The sequence below is a fragment of the Protopterus annectens genome, chromosome 9.part0, assembly GCF_019279795.1.
Source record: "Protopterus annectens isolate FY-2018-M chromosome 9.part0, PAN1.0, whole genome shotgun sequence".
Lineage (NCBI taxonomy): Eukaryota > Metazoa > Chordata > Ceratodontiformes > Protopteridae > Protopterus > Protopterus annectens.
In genome coordinates, this window is record NC_056743.1 from 1,722,358,755 (window position 1) to 1,722,384,682 (window position 25,928).

Here is a 25,928-nt window from a genome sequence, read left to right on the forward strand (position 1 = left end):
TCCGTCATATCAGGGGCCGTCCACGCCTTCCGCGCCACCACTTCCATGAGGGGGTCAAAAGGCGGAGACACCCAGGCGGTGGAAGGGCGAGAACCAAACGCCTCTAGGTAAACTGACTCATCCTCGGAAGGATTGAGGGTAGACCAGTTCCCCCTCTGCTTGAGGATTTCAAGGATGTCAGAAAAGGAGACATCCTCAGAGGGGGACCGTGGGGACCCTTCCGACTCATACAAGTCGGTATCAGATGTAATGAACTCAGGGGAGTCGACATGCTTCCTCTTACATGTCCTCTTTTGAGGGGGTTCACCTGATGGATCAGGGGAATCCTCAGAAGAGGAGGATATTTCCAATGGGGAAACCTGAGGCATTGGATCTCTATGGTCGGGAATGAGAGAGTGGGTAGAGACCGCAGCAGGCACTACAGTGGGAGGAGCTGATGGAGCTGACTGTGGAGCAGGCACAGGGGCCAGTATGCTCCTCATGACCTCAAAGGCACCCCTATCAGGCAGGACAGAAGGTTCCTGTTCCAAAGAAATAGGAACCCCAGCCGGCACCGAGAGGGACGGCTCCGAAGCCGATGTTGGGGCCGAACTCACCAGCGCCGAAGCTCCGAGAGGGAGAACAGGGTCGGACAAGGGTCTGATGCCACTCGCCCCCTCAGAGCCGATGAGGAAATTCAAGTGCCCGGATCCCTCCATGGATGGGACCATGGAAGAGATCGTAGCAGACGACGGAGCCGAAGGTGGAGGTATCGGCTCCGATGTCACGATGGTCATGGCTCCGAGGAGCTCCGGCTCCAAACTCAGGGGCAAAGTCGGAGGAGGAATCGAAGATGGTATGGGTAAAGCCACTGTCTGTTGAGATGGGCTGTGAAGCATTTGGGCCAGTGCCTGAGACTTTAGGAGTCTGCTAACCACCCTCTCAAGGTCATGGTCAGAAAGCCTGGAAGAGCAAGAGGAATGGCTCCGATGGCTCCGCTCCGAGAGCAAAGGTGATCTCGGAGCTGAGTAAATGGACTCCAGGGATGGAGACCTAGATCTCTTGCGGGTGGAAGATGGCACCGAGACTAGTGGTGCCGATGGAGCCAAAGATACGTCAGCTCCGACCGGAGCCGACTTTGGAGACAGAGTCTTTGAGGCATCGGCTCCGGCCGGAGCCGATGCAGAAGACTGCGACATAGCCATATTGGCTCCAGCTGGAGCCAATCGTGTCACAGTAGGTGAGCCACCAGCTGAAGGCTTGGAGCACTGAGCTGACGGTTTGGATGGCTTCGAAGGTTAACCCGGCAAGGACTTAGCCGGGGAACCTTCGGGCTTTAATAAACCCCTCAAAATTAACTTATTCCTGCACTCCTGCAGGACTCTTGGACTGAACGCATGACAAACAGAACAAGAGTCCTGCAGGTGCAGGGGTCCCAGGCAATAAACGCAAGAAGTGTGACCGTCTGTCAGCGACATCTTCTGACAGCACGAGTCACACTTCTTGAAGCCTGAGACTTTAATGTCTTTAGAAATTACTGTCACAGAAAAAGGAATTTCTTCCTTAAAAGTTAAACACACACACACACACACACACACACACACACACACACACACACACTAGGTTAAAATAAAGGTTAATAACTAACACACACCTAACTGTCCTAAAAAAAAGGGAACGGGAAAAAAATGGAAAGGGCCTAAGGCCTAACCTTAACAGGGGAAGGGATATAACTTTAGGGATTAGGGCTTGACAAAAAAGGGACCCAACGGAGTGGTATAAGGTACTAGACTAAATATTTATCAAATAAAGGGGAAAAATCCTAAGAAAGGAGAAGAAAAATTTTAAATTTTACACTGACCTGTGGAGCCGGTAAAAAAAGCACCTCGCTAGCGAAAGCGGCAAATGAGATCTGGGTAGTTAGCACCTAGCATCATGGGATATAGGTAAAATTAGCTCTCGAGCTTTAGTATAGGCCGAGTCAGAGCTGAGGATCGGCTCTGAACCCATCCAGCAAGAATGAAGGCGAGATTGACAACTTAACATCTGTTCTTAAAGATAAAGCATATATATATATATATATATATATATATATATATATATATATTGCAGAAAAATTAAATACATAAATAACCCATAAAACATTAAGAAACACATTAAAATAAGTGTCCATCAATACATATATTATCTAAACACACTAGTTTTTAAAAAATGGCTTAATACAGACCTTGTCATTTAAACCACAAACTTTATTGGCCCTCATTCTTATTATCCACTTTACTTCTGATGTTTCCACTCTATTTTGAATGTCCCCCCTTTGAGGGCCTTCATAAATTATCTCAAGAACCATAAATTTAAATGTGTGTTCCATATTGTGTGTACTTACATGTCTGGCAAATGCATTAATACAAATAGAATGTGCACAAATTCACCTCTTAGATTTCAAAAAAGGGGATATGGTAAGAATGAGGTGAGCTCAGATTTACTCCATGCATCAAGTATGCGTAAGGACAGAGGTAAACCCTATTTTTCACAGGGTTCCTGGAGAATACAAAGATCGAACTATGTAATGCATGACAACTTTTTAAGGGTGCCGGTAACTTATTCCAGTAACATTAAACAGATTGAGGCAGTCTTTAGGAATAATTGGCAGATTTTGACTACTGATCAGGAAATTATATCAATTGTAGATAGGAAACCCAAATTTGTGTATAAGAACAAGAAAAATTTGAAGTGAATGTTATGCTACCCCAAGACAGATATAAGTGATTGTAGGTTGAGTACCTCCTATGGTACCTCCCCATGTCATAAATGTAATTGTTGCAGATTCATTGATAGTTCTAGTGAATTTGTGCACCCTGAGACTGGTAGATATATGACCTTTAAAGTCCAAGCAAATTGTGAAACCCAGCATATAGTTTATCTAGCTGTTTGTCAAATTTGCCAAAGTTTTTATATTGGCAAAAATGATCTCTGCCTTAGGGATAGAATAAGAGAACACATTTACAGTATTAATAATTCTATTTGTACTAATGCGTTAGCCAGACATGTCAGTACACACAATATAGAACACACATTTAAATTTATGGTTCTTGAGATAATTTATGAAGGCCCTCGAGGGGGGGGGGTGTTCAAAATAGAGTGGAAACATCAGAAGTAAAGTGGATAATAAGAATGAGGGCCAATAAAGGTTGTGGTTTAAATGACAATGTCTGTATTAAGCTGTTTTTTAGCTGTTTTTTTAAATAGAGTATTTAGATAATATATGTATTGATGGACACTTATTTTAATGTGTTTTAATGCTGTTTTATGGGTTATTTATATATTTAACTTTTCTGCAATATTTATATATATATGCTTTATCTTTAAGAACAGTTTTTGATTAATTGCATAGTTTAATTGGAAATTTGATTTTATTGGCTGTGATTGATTTAAATATTGCAATGGTGGTTTGATTTTCATTGTCTGATGAAGCGCTTACATAATAAAAATTCTTTATGTTTTTATTTTGCCTTGGGTTGCTCTACCAATGTTTTTCGTGTTTTACTATTATTGCTTTGGTTTTAGCAACGACTGGTGGTGCATTCATTCCGCTGGTTGGTTCCTATTATTTTTCTTCGTTCTTTTGTTTATCTTTGCAGAAAAAAAAAACTTTGATGAAGACCTTTGTCTGCTCCATCTAGAGGTCTCTTTCTCTGGCTAGCCTGAGCAGCTGGAGTGACTTCCTGACCCAGAGATGAGAACAGATGTTGAGGATGTGGCTGATTCCCAGTTCATGGTGGCTGAAAGGACTCACCAGAGGAAGCCTGAGAGGAAAGTATTGGTCTAAGGAAACATAGATGCCACTACAGATTCATCAACTGTCAGATATAGCATTGACTGATCTCTGGTATTGGCAAAGACTCTTTAGTAAGCAGTTTTTTTTTCTTTCTGTGTATAGTGAGATATAGGACAACAGGAGTGGGATATGTATCCATTCTGTAACTGAGGAGGACATCTCAAAGCTGGGATCCATTGCTGGAATAAGTGGGTCAGATGGCATATTGTCAACAGGTGTTGACAAGCAGCACACTCACAAATAAGTACCCAGTTCCCTATCAAAGTAAGGTATAAGCAGCACATAAATTACTGCCAGAAATCTTTAAAAACAAAAACACACTTTATTTATTTATTTATTTTACATTTGTTAACCGGGAAATGTCCAACTGGACAAGTAACCCATTTTCAGCGGAGACTGAGGAAAAAGCTCCCAAGCAATGAGTACAAAAAATTAAAATAAAATAAAAGATAAAAAGAAAGAGAACAATATACACATTGTAAAACTGAGCAAGGTTACAAGTAATTGGATTAAAACAATTAAAAAAATAAACATTGTAGAAATATGAAACAATATGAAATATTAAAAATATGAAATAATCAAGTTCAAATTACATAGTATAAATAAGAATTTTTTTGTATAGGACTGACCAGTGATGTCATTATTAGGATACTAATTCAAAGCATAAGAGCAAGGAAAAAATAGAAGTCGAATATAACGGAGTGAGCAGAGTGGCGATAGCTTAGCCAGAGGAAGTGCAAAAACATACCCAGTGGTCTGAGTAGTATTCAAGTAGGTGCTGTTTGAAGTTATGCTTATCTGGACAGGATAGCATTTGCTATGGAAGATAATTCCAAGCTTTAGATGCTGAAAGGTTATATAGTGAGTTACCATGAAAGTTCTGTGATTTACTAATATTGAGTAGTAATTTATCAGCTGACTGACGTGAGATCAGATTAGTATAGGGTTGAACTAGGTCAGATAGGCCTGGACAGTGGTCAGGGTTATGGATAACAGAGTGTGCAACAATTAACTGATTGTGTGAGTAAGTGAGGGAGTTCAGTTCAGCCAAGTTGTTGAAGTGGAGTACAGTAATGTGATCTATGTGGGAGGTTTGCAACAAATTTAGCAATTTTATTATAGCAAGATTCAAGGTTGTTTATGTCTGATTTATGAAGGTTAGTGAATATTTGAGAACTGTACAGTAATGTAGACGAGAGATGAGTCCTAGCTGTGGTGAGTCTGCCTTGAATGGTGAGATATGGTTTAGCCCGATAAAGAGCACCTAGTTTAATATGGACTTTTTTGATTGTTAAGGCTATGTGACTATCAAACATTAGGCCATTGTCTATAGTACCACCGAGAAGTTTTGTTTGTTCTATGGGTTCAATAACTGTGCCATTAGGGGAACAGATAGAGAGTGGAGCTTGTTTGTTTGTTGCAGAAGAATTGGAAAAGACCATAAGCTTGGTTCTGTTAGTGCTTAAAATGAGTTGATGGACTGTAAGGTATTTTTCAATACTCTGCAGGGTGCTCTGGGTTTTATTTTGGAGCTCATTCACAGTGGGAGTGGAGCAGATGAGGGAAGAATCATCTGCATATTGAATGATAGTGGCAGGATTAGCTGCAGAGCACATATAATTAGTAAAAATGATGAAAAGAAGAGGGTCAAGAATAGAGCCTTGTGGGACACCAACAGTAATGGGCAGTAAGGGAGAGAGATTACTATCCCAAAAGGTAGCTTGTTTATGGTTAAAAAGATAACTATGAAACCAGCCTAATGTTTTATTGCTAAAATTGAATGTAGCAAATTTGTTGAGAAGTAATTGATGAGACAGTGTCAAAAGCCTTTGACAAATCAAGGAAGGTGGCAGAGAAGTATATATTTTTTGTTTTTTGAGAAGATTAATGGTATTAGTGAAACTTAAAGCAGTATTAGTACTGTATTTGGGGTGAAAGCCATGCTGGGAATCTGATAAGAGGTTGTTGTTTGCTTATGTAAGCATTTTTCTAAGATTTTGGCTAGTGGGAAAAGAATGGCTATCAGTCTGTAATTGGATAGATCTATGGATGTCCCTCCTTTGCCAATGGGTATGACATGAGATATTTTCCAAATGAGGGAGGGCATACTGTTCTGAAATTGAGTGGTTAATAAGTATAGCTACAGGATAAGAGATGAATGAAGCAGAAAGTTTTAGAAATTCACCTGGTAGCTGCGGAGAGAGAGCAGGGTTTTATTTTACTTAGAAGATTTTGTATATAACTAGTCTGGATTGGTTTAAGAGTGAAAGGAGGAGTGTTAAGACAAGAAGGAGTAGGCATGGAGAGTGGTGAATTTTCTGTTTTGTTAAGTAATGTGATTACTGAGGTAATAAAGTGGGAGTTGAATTGGGTGGCTATACAGTCTGTATGGTGGTTTGTTGTAGAGGATGGAGTGGTGGGTTTCCCTGAGTTGAGAAGGTGGTTTATTATTTGCCAGAATCCTTGGGAGTTATTTTTATATCTCAGTTAGGAAGTTTGAAAGTATATGTTTTTACTTGATTTCTGAGCTGCTGATAGGAGCTATAGTTAGTATTATTTTTATTTTTGTGGTAAAGAGTCCAAGCTTTGTCTCTTTGTTTAAGTGGAAGAATAGTTTCCATGGATAAGTATGGTAGTTTTTTATAGATTTGGCATGTACTTTCCTGAGTGGAGCAAGGTTAAGTACCTGCAGAAAAGCAGCACTGAAATACTGTACTGCAAGATCTAACTTAAGAGTTTTTAGAGGTGACCAGTCATATTCTTTTAAAAGTGTGTTAAATAAGGTGGGAAAAAACTGCTTCTTGTTACACACATTGAAATGTAACATTGTTAGCACTATGAGTATGTTTTCTGATAAGATAGGTTGGGTGGTGATCACTTAGGGAGTCTGGAAGGCAACCAGTGACATAACTATTGTTGGGTTTGTTAGAATCCAGTCAAGTATAGAATGTCGGTTGGAGACTTTGTGTATACAGGTAGGCTGGGTGATATATTGAGCAAAGGCAAATAAGTTAATAAAGTTGGTGGAAGAGGAAGAGGAATAGGTAAGCCAGTCAAAGTTAAAGTCACCAAGTATTATAGTTTCTTGAGAGAAAGAGGAGGAGGCCCATTCCAGGATGTTTTCAATGTGAGTGCAGTTATTAGCAGGGGGGAGGTAACTGGCTATAAATATAATGGCTTTATGAGTATTTATGTCTAGTTGAGTTATTAAGATTTCTGCAGAAGGAAGATGAGGTGGAGAGGTGTTAAGAGGCAATAAACTGAGGTTGTCTTTGAACATTATAGCAATGCCACCACCATATTAGGACAATCTGTCTTTTTCTTAGGATACTATAGCCAGGAGTAAGTATTTCAATGTTTTTTGTATGGGGCTTGAGCCAGGTTTCAGTGATAATAGCTATCTGGGGAGTAGTGGGCAATAGTAGCATGGAAATCATGGACTTTATTTAGGAGGCTTCTGAGGTTAAAGTCTATTACATGTAGGTCAGAGTATTGTCTGTGGAGTGGTGGAAGGGTGTTGTTCGAAACTGAATCTGGAAAATGAGAAGGGTTTGATGATGTGGAGAGTGCAGGGCCAGGGTTGGGGTAAATGTCAGATTGGAATTTGATGTGTGTGAGGCAGTGGAGTGTAAGGAACTTTAGTTTATAGAGAAGTCTATGTAGTTCATACTGGCAAGGGGACAGCTATGGATATTAAAGTATTTGTAAGAGAAATTAAGTGAGTTAGACATGTAAAATAGTTGGGGGAGATATACACTGTGTCACTGGAGTTATAGAGGTAAGGTGTCTAGGGCAGTGTAGGGGAGGGGTATATTACAGGATAGTGGGAGTGATAGGAGGTGGAACACATAGTTACTAGTAGTATATAAGAGATGCAGTGAAGATGAGAGGTTTTATTTGTATCATGGTGACAGGAAAAAAGAAGAATGATAATTATTAGGTGTAATAAGGAAGGAATGCTATGAAAGAATAAAATACTGAATGAAATTAGGTGTTGTAGAGTAGTGTAGATGGGGTGTTGGGAAGAAAGTGATGGATGGTAAAAGATATAATATATGAGACAGAGAAAGTTATAGAGGAGGAGGGAGGGTAGTATGAGGTGTGGGTGTATGAGTTGTGATGTAAGGAAATTATATAGTTGTAGAGGAAAATAATGAGCAGTCAGGGTGGAGGGAAACTAGAGTTTGCTAGAATAGTGATTGGAGAGGTGGGATAGGTGTGGTGTAAGGGGTGTGGCCTGGATAGGTACAAACTATAGGAAAGTGGGGGGGGTGTGAATGGGGGTAGGGTAGGGGAGTGAAGTGTGCCCGAGCATAGCGAGGGCAAATGGAGTGGGTTAGCCTGACTTTGGAAACAAGAGAAAAAAACAATCAGTGTGCTTCTGGTGTGGACAGGTAAGATACAGCTAGTTTAAAGGTGGCTGTATGAAAAGAATGAGAAGTTTGCAGGCACATAAAGTGGTCTTAGGTTTGGGATGCTACACCAGTTAATTCTGATAGAAATTACCCTAAGGCCAAAAGCCTAAAGATAAAGACTATAGAGCTGGGAGTGTCTAATGAAGATATATTAAGACACTTCCCTTTTACTCAGTTTATCAGAAATGAGACTGGGGAGTCGGCTCTGGAACTGCTATGGTTCAAGTAAAAGTTGAGATGTGACAGAAAAAATGGCAGATACATTGTCACAAAGTGTATACAAGCACTGATTTACCCCATAATCATTATTACCTATATGACGTGAGGTATTGCCAGCTGTACCAGGAGAATTAGGACAGTGCATGTGTGGCATATGCCAGCATGGCTTGCTGAAGTTTTTTATATAGTCTTGTGCCATGCCAGCATGGCTGGCTGAAAATTTGTAAATAATCTTAAGTCATTTGACTGTTACATTGATTTGTAAAGATGATTGTATTAAAAATGTGCTTGTAAAATTTGCTTATGTTAAAAATGCTGCAATAGAATCTTAACAGAGTTCTGAATGTGAACTGTGCCTGAGTCAGGTGACTAGATGTGATATCATTCCATAACCAGCTGAAGGATGGAACTCTGAGAGCAGCAGTTTGTTTTTGTTTTACTTTTTCTTTGGAATCTGACATAAAAGATCTATGTTGGTTATTATAGTTCAGTTGTAATAGTTGATGGTAGTTGTTAGTTAGTTGTACAGTTCAGTGTGTGGAGTATCTCATCTTGCCTTGTGGTAGTGAGCATCTCAGCAGTATATCTTGCCTTGCAATATTAAGTGAGTTAACTAGGGACAGTGTCTCTTTAGTTTAGCTCAGAAAAGTACCCTGAGATTAGTCTAGTATTGTCTCTTTTTCTGCATGTTAGATTCTATCCAACTGTGTTATTTTATATTTCCCGTGACTGAAATCTGTGATATTTATCGGAACTAAATATTAAGTATGTTTCTGTTTTCTACTTTTATTATCCATTATTAAATACTTTTATACCTTGTCATTGTGGTTGGTCTTTTAATGAATACTTTGAATATCTTGAGAGTACCTGTGTTTATTTTAATGTCACTTTGGCCACTCCGAAAAGCCTTACTGCTTTGGCCACACTCTACCATTCATATCAGTATTAATTTGACACAGTATAATTGGTTACCCCTTGTAAGAGCCTTAGACTATTTGGCTGGTGGCAGCTACCCTGTAATCTGGCGAGAGGGGACACAACTGTTGAATCTGTGTCAGCCTTTCCCAGGTATGTATCTGTGTGTGTGTGTGTGTGTGTGTGTGTGTGTGTGTGTGTGTGTGTGTGTGTGTGTGTGGTGGGGGGGGTCAGATACTTGGAACTGGAACACAGTGCTACAAGATGGGTCTTGTTTTGTATCTGGAGAGACAGAGTCCAGTCCCAGTGGAGCATGTTCTCTGGGTGCTCTGGGGGAAATTGTGTTTGATGCTGAGAGCTGCATATAAAATACTGTGACTGCCTCTCACTGGTATCAGTGGTGAGGATTAGGGCTCCTTGATTGTCAGCCAGAAGTAAAAGAGGGGCCGTCACATATTGGTGTCAGAGCGGTGGAATTTCAATTGAACTTTAGTAGCCTGTAAGCAGTTGTCACTGAAGGTATGTGTACTCTTAACAGCCACCAGGTGAACATTCAGAGTTTCAGTGTCACATCAGTTTTATTTATTTTTTTAGTTTAGTCAGGGAAAGCAGGTAAATATGTCAGCAGAAGACTATAGCAAGCTGACAAAGAACCAGTTGTCCAAGGTGTGGGAAGCCAGATGACTGGTGCATGCCAACCTGATAAGGGAGGATATGATTACAACCTTAATCACAGCTGCAGCATGGTCCAGCAATCAGAGAGATAACCAGTTTGGTAATGGGGATGTGTAGCCTTCGGAAAAGGGCAGTTCACATTTTCCTCAGAGGACTTAAAAATCCATCTGAAGTTAAAGAGACTGGAGATTGATGAGAGACTGTGACATTTGGAGGCTGAAGAAAGGGAGAAGAAGTGTTAGTATGAATTGTGACATTAGGAGGCTGAAGAAAAAGAAAAGCAGTGTCAGCATGAAAAGGAGATACTGACTCTTCAACAGGGTCATGGAGTTAATGGGAAGGGAGTAACCAAATCCCAGAAGCAATAAAGGTCAGTAAAGTTTTTCAATAATTTAAAGATAATACTGATTTTGATAGCTTTATTCATATGTTTTAAAAGGTATGTAAACAGTATGATGTTGACCAAGAGCTCTGGGTACAGCTCCTGACTCACGTACTCCATGATAAAGCTGTAACTGCTATTTCCAAATTGTCTGATACAGACTGTTTAAATTATGAAAAAGTAAAACAATGTTTGCCAGACTGTTTTAACACCTGATGCTTATAGAAAAAAGTTTCATGAGCATAGATGCAAGGCAAATGAAAGCGTTTATGATTATATTGCTGAGTTAAGCACAATCTTTCATAGGTGGGGGAGTGGGTGTCAGGTCACCACTTTTGTGAAAAACTGGCAGATCTTTTGGTGAGGGAACAAGCCCTTAGCACTTTGCCTGAGGACATGAGAATTTGGTTGGAAGATCGAGAATGTAACTCTGTATAAGAAGGGGATACCCAGTGCTGCACATGGATATAAAGGAACCCATGGTGGGCAGCTTGAATCACCCCAAGAGAGTCTACCAGTAACAGGGGAAGCCACTAGTTCAGGTACATGGCCAAGATCAATTCTTAGATGTTTTAAATGTAACCATAGGAGTCATGTAGCATACAAATGTCCACTGAAGCAAGGTGAGGAACAAAAGGTAAGGGGAGGAGCCAGTAAGTGGGAATAACTGCCTGTCAGTGGTAAGTTGTCTGGAGACGACAGTGGTACTAAACTATCACCAGAGTTTGTATCTTATCTTAGAAGATGTAAGACATGCCACTGGTAAGAATGAAACAGCTTCTGACATAACTATTGTGAAGCCTGCAGTGATTAAAGAAGAGCAGTACTTGCTTCGACAGTCCACACCAGTTAAACCTTTATGAGGGATCCATTCCACATACCTTTGCCTAGGGTTCACCTTGAATGGGAATGTGGAAAAGGGAACAAACAAGTAGGTGTGTTTAAGGATATCCCTGCAGATGTCCTAAAAGGGAATGATTTTGATAATGTAGTACCTTGTGTGCATGCAGTTACATGAGTCAGGCTTGGAGACAAGTAGTTAGGTCTGGCAGCCTGGGGGGATCAGACAGATCCCATGCCTGAAGCTGTAGCTGGTGATGTAGTTATTTCAGGCAGGGAGCTACCTTCTAGCAGTGAGCCTGAAAGTTAATGTCAGTTGCTGCTAGGTACTGATGTTCCCATAGACAAGGTGATTGCAAGGACAAAGGTGAGTGGTAGTATGCAGGCTGACAGAGAGGTACCATTGTTAGAAGATACTAGGCTTCCCATGGAAGGGGAGCAGGGGGTGGTTACACAGACAGAGCTGAGACAGGCTCAGCTTTTGGATTCTACCTTACAAGGCTTGAGGGAGGTAGGTAAGGAGGCACCTGATGCACAAAGAAAAGGAGGGCCTGTATACTGGAATAAAGGGTTACTTGTACAGAGAGTGGACCTTTGAGGGAGGGCTAGAGGGTGAGATAATACAACAGTTGATAGTGCCCAGAACCTACTGTCTGGTACCTCTAGCCATGGCCCATCACATTCATTGTGCAGGTAATATGGGTATAAAGCATACCAAGAGATGTATTATGCAGAACTTTCATTGGCCTGGGATTGCAAAGGATATAACAGGGTTCTGCAGGGCCTGTGAGCAGTGCCAAAAGGTAGGTAAAGCAGGAGACAAGGTCAAAGCTCCATTGATGCCTTTGTCTGTGACTGAGAAGCCATTTCAGAGGGTAGCTATGGGTCTTGTGGAGAGGTTATACTCTACAATAAGGACCATACTATGGACATTTGCAGTCAAGTTTAGGAGATAGTGGATCTAATATTTGCCCCATTTGCTGTTTTCATATAGAGAGGTACCCCAGGAATACACAGGTTTTTCAACTTTGAGTTACTGCTTGGGCATAAGGTGAGGAGTCCTCTAGATTTAATTTGTGATGTGGGTGTGTGGGTGTGAATTCTACAAGGAATCTGTTGTGGCATATGTCCTAAACCTCAGAACAAGGCTTAGGGAGCTCATGGGTTTGGCCCCAGAGAACCTGGCAGGAGTCCAACAGCAGAAAAAGGTCTGGTATGACAGGAATGCTCGAGCCCAAGAGTATGTTGTGAGACAGCCAGTTATGTTACTCATTCCTGTCAGACACAGTAAGCTGCAAGCAGCTTGGGATGAACCCTGCAAAGTGGTAAGTGAGGTCAGTATTATTAATTACATGCTAAAACCTGCTAGGCAGGAGGCAGGGGCACAAATTGTACTATGTTAAGGTAAAGAAGCCTCAGCATGTCAGGGAGGTCCTGGGCAGACTGCAAAGGGCAAGGTTGACCATTAAGCCCAGTAAGTGTCAGGTGGGTATGGCAGAGGTCTCCTACCTGGGACATAGAATGGGAAGTGGTACGATATAGGCCAGAACCTGTCAAAGTGGAAGCTATTCAGGTGTGGCCTGACCCTGTTACCAAAAAGCAAGTCAGGACATTCTTGGCGACAGTGGGGTACTATAGAAAGCTTGTTCCCAGTTATAGTACAATAACTGCCCTCTTCACAGACCTGACAAGGAAAAACCAGCCAGATAATGTAGTGTGGACCCCAGCCTGCGAGCAGGCATTCTACAAGCTTAATGGGGCTTTGGGAGAACCTCCTGTATTAGCCAGTCCAGATTACTGCAATCCCAATGCAGATGGATTCTCATGACAGGGTATAGGTTGATGTGTTCCCAGGCAGGCCTCTTTCTCTCAAGCAATGTTTTTCCAGGGTCACTTGAAAAACTAGCTTGAATATTCAAAGGGGGGAGTGAGATGTGACAATGTGGGGTATTGCCAACTGTACCAAGAAAAGTAAGTCAGTGCATGTGTGGCATATGCCAATACAGTTGGCTGAAGTTTTGTAAATAATCTTATGTCATTTGACTGTTACATTGATCTGTCCAGATGCTTGTATGGAAAATGTGTTTGTAAAATTTGCTCATGTTAGAAATGCTGCAGTAGAATCTTAGAGTTCTGAATGTGAACTGTGCTAGAGTCAGGTGAATAGATTTGATGGCATTTAACAACCAGCTGAAGGATGGAATTCTGGCAGCAGCAATTTGTTTTTGTTTTTCTTTGGAATTTGATATAAAAGAGCTATATCATTTATGACAGTTCAGTTGTCATTCAATTGTAACAGTTGCTAGTAGTTGTTAGTTGCCAGTTGTACCATTCAGTGTGTGGAGTATCTCATCTTGCCTTGTGGAAGTGAGCATCTCAGCAGTACATCTTGCCTTGTGATATTATGGGTTAACCAGGGACAGTTTCCCTTTAGTTTAGTTTGGAAAAAATCTTGCAAGATTAGTCTAGTATTGTTTTTTTTTCTGCATGTGAGATTCTATCCAACTGTGTTATTTTATACTTCCTGTAACTGAAAACTCTGATGTTCATTGAAACTAAATATTAAGTATTTTCCTGTTTTCTGTTTTTATTGTCCATTGTTAAACATTTTTATACTTTTTCATTGTGGCTGGTCTTTTGGTGAATACTTTTAATATTGTGAGAGTGCCTGTGCTTATTTCAGTGTCACTTTGGCCTCTCCAAAAACCCTTACTGCTTACAGCTTTGGTTACACTCTACCATTCATATCAGTATTAATTTGACACAGTATAATTGGTTACCCCTTGTAAGTGCCTTAGAGTATTTGGCTGGTGGTAGATACACTGTAATCTGGAGAGAGGAGACACAGCTTGTGAATTTGTGTCAGCCTTTCCCAGGTGTGTGTGTGTGTGTGTGTGTGTGTGTGTGTGTGTGTGTGTGTGTGTGTGTGTGTGTGTATATGTGAAAAATATTTAAGTGTGTGTGCCAGATACTTGGAACTGGGACACAGTGCTCTGAGGTGGGCCTTGTTTGGTATCTGGAGAGACAGAGAGTTCAGTCACAGTGGAGAATGTTCCCTGGGTACTCTTGGGGGGCATTGTGTTGGATACAGAGAGCTGCATTTGAAATACTATGTAAATCCATTCCTGTTTTAGTGATTGCCTCTCACCAGTGTCAGTGGTGAGGATTGAGGCTCCTTGATTACTGGCCTGGTGGTAAACAGGGGCTGTCACAGACTGTTCAAAACACTTTACATCACTAAAATGTTAATGCTTACACAAGCAGTGCACTTTTCATACAAAATAGCTCCCAAATTAGGTGTGCACTAAAAATAGCAGTCTCTAACCAGAAACTTCTGATATTCAAAAGAAAACTGGGATTCCTAAATGTGAAATACCATTTAAAGTCAGAAATTAGAAATACTTTTTTGTAAAGGAAAGAAATGTGTTTGGGTGGGTCCCCACTGGGTATGTATCTGCCAGAAATGATGTTATAAGCCAGATGCTTCTCCTGTGAGCTGCTACTTCATGAGGAAACAAGACAGTACTAAAAAAAAGTTTTATACTCTGACTACTGATTTCACTTCACAGGGCTGAGTAATCAGCAGTCAGAATGAAGATGTTAGAGGTAGCTAGAGATTTTTGAAGCTGCCTGTTGTTATGTCCTGGGTAGTGAAAATGATGAACATCTTTAATTTATTTCTTAGTAACTCTAGTATACCTTTCCTACTACTCTGTTTTAGAGCAAACTAGTTAAATATTAGCAGTTTCCTTTTCACCACACTCATATAACTGCTCTCCTCCTCTTTTTTATTTTAAGATGTTAAGCTCGGTCTTGACTCTTACTAACTGTAACTGACCATTAACCCAAGACCCAACATCCTGTTAACACAGAATCCTTGTGGGAAAAGACCCTCAAACTTTTCTGTGTATGTTTAATGCAATATAGCACAGTTGTTTACTACTCTGTTGTTTGTGCAGTTAACTGTAGCACATCACTGTGTCCAACCTACCATCCCCCCTTTTTGCTCTAGCTATATCTTTCCCCTACTGACTCTTAGCATAGTGTTACAGCCTCCTGTTACATTTGGTGGCACTATGTTTGCTTGTATTTCTTCCCTCTCTCACTTTACAATTATTTGCTTCTCGCTCCAACCCCACATAGTTGTACTACTAAATAACTGATTAGTCAGCTGTTTAAAATAATTATGTAAGTAGCATCTGGCATTTCATTTTCTCTCTCATCTTTAAAAATAGATCAGGAAACCAAATTAAGGATAGTGCACAATAGAAAAATATAAAAACACAGTAGCTTACCAATTGTTTCTGTGGCCTAAGCTCCTGGAAACTGGGTCCAGCCCACTCCATTTACCCGTGCTCCGCTCAGGCTCACTCTGCTCCCCCTACCATACCCCCATTCCAACACACCCCCATACAATTACATTTATAGTTACCTTAATTCCACCCACTTGTGAACAACATCCAATGAACTCTCCATCACTTAACTTAAGTCATTAACACCTACCCAACAGCCTTTTTTCCTCATCTTCCCACAACAGTTCTTCAAAACTTTCAACCTACATTCTCTTTCTATTATAGCAATACATAATTTTAATATCTCAATAACTCTTTCTTCCGTCATTTACCATTGCCGTCTCCATACCTTATTCTTTATTTTTCTAAACCTATACCATGCCTTCTCTCTCACACCAAACCATGTTCTTAATGCTTCAACTCACTTCATTAGGCTTACTGTTATATGCCATATCTCTGACATACATGCTAACACCTGCACCTATAAAAACATCTACCCAGTCCCTACCACTTCATATCCATAATAACTGCTTTTCCAGTATAACATCCTCTTTATTTGAATTTAATAATATTCATCTGTTCATAGGTTCATAGGTGTGTACTACGCCAATGGCCCTGGAGCCTTTACAAGCCTAGTCCATAAAAGTGCCCTGGCATCATGCTGCCATTAGTTCCTGGTGCCTCTATCAAGTAGAGCCACTGGAGTGATCCCCGGGGTGAACTTTCTATTTCCCATCCACTCATCAAGATTTCTCTTGAAAAGGGCCAGTGAGGTGCTCTGCTTGACATGTACGGGAAGTCTATTCCAGAGCATGGGCAGTCTCTGGGTTATGAACCTGTCCTTCAAGCATGTTCTGTTGATTGTGGTAATGAGGTTGAGGTCCCTGGAGTGTGTGGTGCAGAGGGATTGGGATTTCTTTAGGTGTAACAGTTCTAACAGGGCTATGCCAGACATGGCTTTCTAAGTCAAGCAGAGATCGCCTAGATGATATGAGACAGAAAAGCTGGAGTTTTTTGAGTCTGCCCATGTAGTCCATGTAGGGCATGTATTTAAGGCCTAGGATCCTCTCCATGAGGTACTTTTGTGGTCTTTCCAGCTATTGCAGGTGTTTAGTGAGGCACATGCCAAATGGAGCATGATACTTAATGACTGGTCTAATGAGGGATGAGTAGAGAGGAATGATGACCCCTTTCTTCCTGGATGCAAAACCCTTGGTAATGAGATGTACCACATAGAAGGACTTTTGACCACAGTGGCAGTGTGGTGGTCGAAGGAGAGATTGCTGTCAAACTGTGTCCCTGGATCTCTTATAACGCCTTCAGTGTTCAGTGGGCTACCATCAATGTGGTATTTAGTGGGAACTGAGTTTTTCCCAAATGGAATGACAACTCATTTTTGGCATTAAGCTTAAGGCCATGGTTTCAACAAAAGTTGTTGGTCTCAGTGAAGTCTTTCTGTAGGATGCCTACATCACTGGGGGAGTTAATAATGGCTCCCAACTTGCAATCATCGGCAAACTTGGTCAGCCAGATTCCCTCCGTGTTGGCCTGGACTTCTGAGAAGTAGATGCCAAACAGGAGAGGACCCAGGACCGATCCCTGTGGGACTCCACTCATGACTGGTTGGCAGTCTGACTTGGAGTCTGCTACTTTCACACTGTGGGTTCTATCTGTGAGCCAGTTTGCAACCCGCCTAGTAATATAGGGGTTGATGCCTAGTTAGGTGAGTCTCTCTATAATACCTGAGTTGGGAATGGTATCAAAGGCCTTCGCCAGATTGAGGTAGGCTGTATAAACTACCTTGTCCTCATCCACAGCTCTGGTGACTGACTCAAAGAAGTCAAATAGGCTAAGCAGGCATGATCTACCCTTCAGAAAACCAAATTGCATTGGATCCAGAGTTTGGAGATTCCCTATATCCTTGTTAATTAGGTCCATGATGATGCGCTCCATAGCCTTACATATCAGACTCATCTAATGGGGCGATAATTCCCAGGGTCTGTAGTTGCTCCCCCTTTATGGAGAGTGATGACTGTAGCAGTGCGCCATTCTGTAGGGACAAAGCCTGAGGTGAGGCTGTGATTAAACAGGGCATTCTGGTGTGGTGTCAGTTCACTTTGTAGTTCATGTAGAACACAGCCATGGATATTGTCGGGTCCCATGGAAGCTGTATTCTTTGCCTTGGACAATGCAGCTTTAACCTGTGCTGTAGTAATGCTGGGTGCTTGGCATTCTTCTGGTATTGTGATTGGTCCTTTAGGGGGGAAGAGAGGGGAAAAGTTGGCAATGAATCTGTTGGCCAGTATGTTGGCAATATCTGTTGGCTCAGTATAGGAGGTACCATTGTCCAGTAACTCACAGCAAATCTGGGTATTGCTGTGGAGATTCCTGATATAACTGTAGAAGGATTTGTGGATGTTTTTAGTGTCTGCCACAATTCTGACTTCATAGCTAGCTTTAGAGGTTTTGATGAGGGATCTCAACTTTTTGTTGAGACTAATAAGGGAGTTTTTCCAGTCTTGGGACTTCACCTTTTTCTGCAACAGTTTCTTCCCTCTGTTGTAGAGTTTGTTAATGGCAGGGGACCACCAGATTGGCTTCCTTTTTTTTGGAGAAGAGTGTCTTGGTTCTGTTGGGTATGGCTAGTTCCATGCATTTACGTATGTGTTTGTACACTGCATTGGTGTATGATTCAGTGGTCATGTACCTATTTTCCATTTGCATGGGTGCCGTGAAGTTAGCCAACTCTGTTTTTAGGAGCCCAAAGTCAGCTTTGGAGAAGCTTTTCATGGTGGTTACCTTTGCTGGGGGTGTGGGTGTGATGTGGATTTCCATGGTAATTAGTTTGTGGTTGGATCTAACCAGGGAGGGATTGACTATTGGTGTTGAGCAACGGTTGCTCATGTTAGCAATAACCACTTAACTAAAGTCCACTGGCTTCCTATATCTATCAAAACCAAACTTGTATACAGACTACAGGCACACTAATAAAGCTAGCTTTCTCTATCACCTCTTAACCAATTTTCTCATAATTTCCCAATGTGGAGACATTAATCCAAATTCTAGACCAACACAACCAACCACCTCCCACCAATCCATCTCTTGCTAATAACATTAAATATATGTAGTATATGCAATAAAATCACTGAATTTCACTCATGGCTAGCATACTATTCCCCAGATATAGTAACCGTTGCCATAACCTGGCTTAAGCAACATATTCATGACACCAAATTACTACCTTGTGGATATAATATCCTAAGGAATGACAGAACCCATAAAAAGGGGGTGCTGTAGCCCTAATTTATCATAACATCTTAATAATAAATCCACTCTTCAAAACTGCACCATCCTTTGGTAATGCAGAATTTCTCCTAGCCTCCTTGCAAATTAATAACTCTAAACAAATTTGTACTGGAGTAATCTACATACCCCGGGCCATACCATCCCAATCCTGGAAGACTTTTTTGCCTGGACCACTGACAATATCACAAAAGAAAATATTATTGTGGGAGACATGAATATTAACGGGCTAAATCTAGGCACTGATTCCCCTACTAACAGTATACACCTCCATGGCTTTACACAACTTATCTCCAGCCCTACCAGAATGATAAACAACAATCAACCAGGGTCGGCCTTAGACTGGGTCCTAGTAAATGATCCCCATAAATACTACAACTCAAACACTCTTCCAAATAACCTAAGTGATCACTTACCAGTATATACTTACAGAGCTTCCCTTCATGATCCAAAACCACACACCAATACAACATCAATAAACATATCCAAATTCAATCAGCAACTATTTAATAGCATTTTAAAAGCTATACATTGGTCCCCATTAAAAGCACTACCACTAGAAGATGCTTTAACTCACTTCAACAATGTTTTCCTAGACACCCTCAATAGCTTAATGCCCCTCAGAACAAATAGGACAAAAATAAACTATATGCCCAAGTTAACAAAAACCACAAAACAAATATTAGTAGCCAGAGATGGAGCCTGGAAGCAATAAGGCAAAAAAAACCTAGTAATTGCTGACAAAAGAAAAACTATTTCTCCCAACAATTATCCTACCAAACTAATAACGCTAGAAAATTCTGGAAGTCTATCTCTATGCTACTTATCCCAGAAACCATACAAAATCCATCTCAAATAGCTGACATGTTTAGCTCCCACTTTATTGATAGTATATTAAAACTTGTAAATAACCTGATACCTAACCCAAACTCTAGCCATATGAAAAACCTAAACCAATCAAAATCTGCTAATACTAACACTAGCATAAATTCCTTCCCTCTTCCGCTAGACCTTCAACAACCACTTTCTCTCTACAATCTGTACCCACCTCACTCATAAGCTTCTTAACAAACAGAAACTCTGCTCCCTTTCGGCTGACAAACTCCCATCTAAATACTTAAAACTCGCTCCTGAGGCAATTGCCTACCCAGTCAGTATCTTAATTAATAGATGGATCACAGAATTTAACATCCCCACCACACTCTGGAAAAAAAATCCATCATAATCCCCTTACACAAAGGAGGAAAAGCTAATGAACTATCCAGTTACTGACCCATCTCCATTCTCTCCCCAATATCTAAACTACTTGAAAGTGTATACAGACTCAGTTTATGAAATTTCTATCTGACAATCTTCTGACATAATCTCAGCATGGCTTTTGGCCAGCACATAGTACCACCACACTACTATCCTTCACTGACACAGTGAACAAGGTTACAGATGCTGGTCAATTAACATCAGTAATCCTACTAGCTCTATCCAAGGCCTTCAACACTGTCTCACATCGAAAACTTTTAGAACAAGTCTCTACCATAGGATGTTCACAATCTACACAAAAATGGTTCTCCATTACCTATCAGACAACAATGTATTAGATGGCAAATTAATCTATCTGAATACCAGGTCAATAGTATAGGAGTCCCTCAAGGATCTATTCTTGGTCTCTTACTTTTCAATATATTCATTAACAACCTTCATACTGCCTCTGTCCTAAGTACACTCACGCAATATGCTGATGACTCCGCTATTATCTCCTCCTCTAATAACCCTCAACATCTCTTAAAAATTACACAAAATGGCTTTACCTGTATTGAAACCTGTCTAAATGAGGCGCAGCTACTACTCAACCCAAATAAAACCAAGCTATTACTATTCTTACCAAAACCACTGGCGTGATTTCAAAATGTATTCTCAAAATAAAACTCAAACAGAAATTGTAACTCAGGCTAAACTGTTAGGTATCATAAGTGATAACAAACTTACCTCTGAACAACACATAATACAATCAAAAACATACTTTAAACTAAGAAACCTCTATAGACATAAACATTTCATGGATAGCCACAAAACAAAAAAACTCTAGCCAACTTGTTCCTACTTCCATCCCTCTCGTACAGGGCTCTAATCTTTACCAACATGCACACATGTCTAAAGAACAAGCTCCAGTTATGTTATCAAAAAATCACTAAATTTGCATCCGGTGCCTCTAATTGCACTCACCATTGTCAGGTCCTTAACAAAGTAAACTGACTTGAATTCCCTCATTAACTTACTTATATACAACTATCTCTTGCCCATAAATTTTTTTACAGACCCGACATCTGCCCTTCCCTAAAACCTATTGTACAGCCATGTACCCCAGCCCAAAACCTCCATTCCAGAAACAAACAGCAAGTAAATGTCTACAAACCTAACAAAAGAGCCAGTCACAGCCTCTACTCATACACCATTGCAAAGTTATGGAACACCTTGCCTTCTAACATCACTGGCATAGAATCCTTTAATACCTATAAACCTGCATTAAAAAATCACTATCTCAATGCTCACATCTGCCCATGGTCTTAAATAACAACTCCCACTTAAAATCTATCTCACCGACTTTCACTCTAATTTCCCTGTTTTTTCCCTACATCACTATCTTTCTATCATATTACCTTGGTAACCAATTTATCTTCTCCTTCCTATCCTTCCCTACCTGCTTCTTGAACTACTTTCCTGTACATCACTCACAAACACCTTCCCTCTTTCTGGACTAATCTCTTTTCCTATTAAACCATCTCTCATATTTTTGCTAAATATCTAAAACTGCTACATCCCCTCCTTGTCTCATACAGTCCTTCATTACTTAACAGCATAAATTATACTCTTATCTATCTCCCAGTCTTTCTCCCATCTTCTCTTAATCCTCCTTATTTCTATAATTAACCCACACAGTCTTTGTCTTCCCTCTCTCTACACCTCTGTCAGTTCTTTTTCCTCATTAACCATAAAGCCCATCTACTAAAATTGATACCTTGCTCTGCTTTAACATTACATCCATAACTTCCACTCTTGCTAGTCTAACCAGTTATATTGTACATTAAACTGAAATTTTTACCTATATGATAATCTGTACTAGGCCAAAGAATACATGTTTTACTTAATTTCTTTATTCTGTCTAAGAAAAGAATGTTTGCTTACTCAGCACTGTATTGGCCTAGATATCATAAAAAAAGAAAAAGAAAGTTTTTCTCAACTTGTTATCTATAAATGCCTGTAACTGTTATTAAGAAAATGTAATGTTTGCTAAAATTGTATAATCTCTACTGTTTATTTTTTGATGGAGCTTTTCTCCCCAGGCATCTGCTGAAAATGGGTCCTGACCCAGTTGCACATTCTTGGTCACCAAATGTGAATAAATAAAAAAATAAATAATTTTTAAGACAGTCACAAGAGGACAAAATAAAGACATCAGGCCTCTTGTTGAAACGTTACAAATAAGCTGATGCAAAATGCTGCTAATAGTAAAGAAAAGGGGAAAAGATAAACACAGTGATATAAATAAGTTTGTATCTAATGGAATAAATCTCTGAAGAAAGCAGAGCTAGTCAACAACATTATTGTGAAATATGGAGGACTTAGCTGGAAGATGCTGAGGAGCCATCTGAACATTAACAGCTGCATTAAGAAATCTAGGCCCAATTAGTGCACAGAAGGATTATGGGAGGAAAACATTTTCTTGAAGGCACTCAAGGAAAGGATCATTAGCAAGACTGTATCAGATCTGACAAGTGGCTCAGTATCCATCAGTCATATAGGATGACGTGGATAAAATAGGATCATAAAAGCTACAGCTGGTGTGCTTGTGTGTGTATGTGTGTTTCTGTGTGCATATCATGGGTGGGTGCAGTCTACAGTAACAGTTTCCTTTCTCATGTCATGGACCTGTATTTGGACAGACTGGTCAGCTTTAGCTTACAAGATACTGACAAAAACATTGTTCTTCTAAGAAAATGCAATCAAACACAAAGCTGAATTCCAATGGCTAACTTATAAAATATTGAAAATACACCAAACAAGCATACAGGCAAAAATGTTTAAGAAAAGATATACTGTTTTCCTCTGTCCCCAGTAACAAGACATCTTCAGAATAAAACTGCTTATAAAATAGACCGCATGACTGCTGTTATATGATTGTATGAATATGTTTAAATCATCTAGAGTATAAGCAATTTTGAAGTGACACACTAAACTGTGTGCAAAAACTGGAAATGAAGGGGTTGTGGACGGATGGATGGATAGATGGATGGATGGATGCATTAGGCTAAGAAAATCTGTACAAGGTTATCTGCATAATTGTGTATATATGTTTTCTTATCTATTCTCTCTAACTATAACGCCTACAAATATTAGGGTAATATCCTGGAGTAGGCTATGATAAGTGGGAAGCTATCCTTCCAGAACAACCTGCTGCTGGTCGGCAACCTTCATATTCAAGATAAAATCAGTGGTGGAGCAAAACAAGATGAGAAAACAGCAGATAAGATGATGGAATGAGGCCAACATGCACAGTGTACTCAAAGAATATCAAGTACATTCAAATCTTACTAATTAGTTTTATCTAATTTTAATTTATTCATTTGTTACTCTAAATCCTGGTTCTTCAGCTCTGAAGCTGAATGCACTAGTGATGCAAAACTCAGCTGTCAGCTAGGAATTTCCTGAAAAAACATCTTACACTGTAATTTATTAATATTATTTCTTAGGCAAGGCATACTGCTTGGATTGCGGTTGTACTTTCTCAATCAGTACTCTCAGATGCTCTCAGACAATATGTTTTTCAGCTCCTCTAACCCATATGAAGCACACGCATTTTAATCCACAATATAATGTACATTAATATTGTTGAAGATGTTTAAGACATAAATCAGTTTTGTGAATAACAGGGTCATAAACAGTCTCATGACAGAAAACTTACAATGGCTGACATTTTTAAAATTCTCTCCAATAAATGGTTCATTTAAATAAATTAAGTCTGGTAATGAATAACTCTACCTGAGTGTTGGTCTGAGAGATGCCGAAAAGGAACACAATATTTGCTATGAGCAGGCAAATGCAGAGGTTGATGAGCATTGTTGTGTTTGCATTTCTTATGGACTGACACAGCAAAAATGTCAGGATTGAAAGAATCAGACAGATGACTGACAAGGTAAGTCCAATATATGAAATAATGTTTAGTGCTGTCTCGTCCTGAAACTGAAAATAATTTTCATTAGTTTTTAATTTTACATAGCCGGACTATACTGATTGTGATGAAACTCAGAATAACATTTTATGGAATGAACTGCAATTAATTTTCACAGCATAACATATCTGACGAACATTTATGTATTGTAAAAGTATATGTAAGTAAACTTACCATAAGAGTAGATGTTTGAATGATCACCGTTGCAGACACCTAAGTTAAATGGGTTATATCCTGCATAGGATATAACAGACAGTCAGCTTCAAAAGCTGCAGAGTACCTTCGATGGTGAACATACACTGAATAAAACAGCTACTGAGACACCACAGAAACTTTGAACAGCATAATAAAATATGTTTTACTTTACATTCTGCATGTAATTAACAGAATGCCTTTTGTTTAATTAATAATCTGTAATTCTTCATAAATGTGTTACATATTAACTTAGATCCCATCACAGTTCGTTAGTTTCTGTAGCTTGCTTCTTACATGAGCGCATTATTCTTCCTTTAGACGTTCGTCTTAATGAGGGAGAAACTACTAGAGAAAGACAGTTTTGTGATCACAGTCACTGTTTATAATAAATGCATTCTGTTACAACAATGTTTGAGGAACAAAGAGCTTTAAAGGTGACAATTACTGAAATGTGTCTATATAAGACTTTTGGTAAAGGTGCCCAAAATTGTGATTGCTATTTAAGGTTTCACATCAGTCAGTGATAGTTATCAGATATTTGTAAATTTATCTCATGGCTAGACTAATTTTTGTTATTATATCTGCTCACTAGCTAGTGGATATGTGATGAGACATGCTGAATTTGATTTGTGGCTTCTCAAGATACATTGCCTACTGACTATTGAGTGTCAATCCACCTTTTTAGAGGCTGGAATTTCAAACATTTCAATGTAAGCATAATGAAAGTCCATATAAGCATAATGAAAGTCCATGTAAGCATAATGAAAGTCCATATAAGCATAATGAAAGTCCATGTAAGCATAATGAAAGTTCATGTAAGCATAATGAAAGTCCATATAAGCATAATGAAAGTCCATGTAAGCATAATGAAAGTCCATGTAAGCATAATGAAAGTTCATGTAAGCATAATGAAAGTTCATGTAAGCATAATGAAAGTCCACGTAAGCATAATGAAAGTCCATATAAGCATAATGAAAGTTCATGCAAGCATAATGAAAGTCCATATAAGCATAATGAAAGTTCATGCAAGCATAATGAAAGTTCATGCAAGCATAATGAAAGTTCATGTAAGCATAATGAAAGTCCACGTAAGCATAATGAAAGTCCATGTAAGCATAATGAAAGTTCATGCAAGCATAATGAAAGTCCATGTAAGCATAATGAAAGTTCATGCAAGCATAATGAAAGTTCATGTAAGCATAATGAAAGTTCATGTAAGCATAATGAAAGTCCATGTAAGCATAATGAAAGTTCATGCAAGCATAATGAAAGTTCATGTAAGCATAATGAAAGTTCATGTAAGCATAATGAAAGTTCATGTAAGCATAATGAAAGTCCACGTAAGCTTAATGAAAGTTCATGTAAGCATAATGAACATTCATGTAAGCTTAATGAAAGTTCATGTAAGCATACAGAAAGTCCACGTAAGCATAATGAAAGTCCATGTAAGCATAATGAAAGTTCATGTAAGCATAATGAAAGTCCATGTAAGCATAATGAAAGTCCATGTAAGCATAATGAAAGTTCATGTAAGCATAATGAAAGTCCATGTAAGCATAATGAAAGTTCATGTAAGCATAATGAAAGTCCATGTAAGCATAATGAAAGTCCATGTAAGCATAATGAAAGTTCATGTAAGCATAATGAAAGT

At 39.6% G+C, this 25,928-nt stretch overlaps 1 protein-coding gene across 1 annotated transcript in view; it reads right to left on the minus strand.

Moving 5' to 3' along the window:
- LOC122810768 (adhesion G protein-coupled receptor E3-like) overlaps nucleotides 1-25,928 on the minus strand; it is an 804,089-nt gene that overhangs the window by 238,786 nt on the left and 539,375 nt on the right. Inside the window, exon 8 of the mRNA XM_044082329.1 lies at nucleotides 23,893-24,093. Coding sequence (XP_043938264.1) covers nucleotides 23,893-24,093 — 201 coding nt within the window. The remainder of the gene's footprint in view (nucleotides 1-23,892; nucleotides 24,094-25,928) is intronic.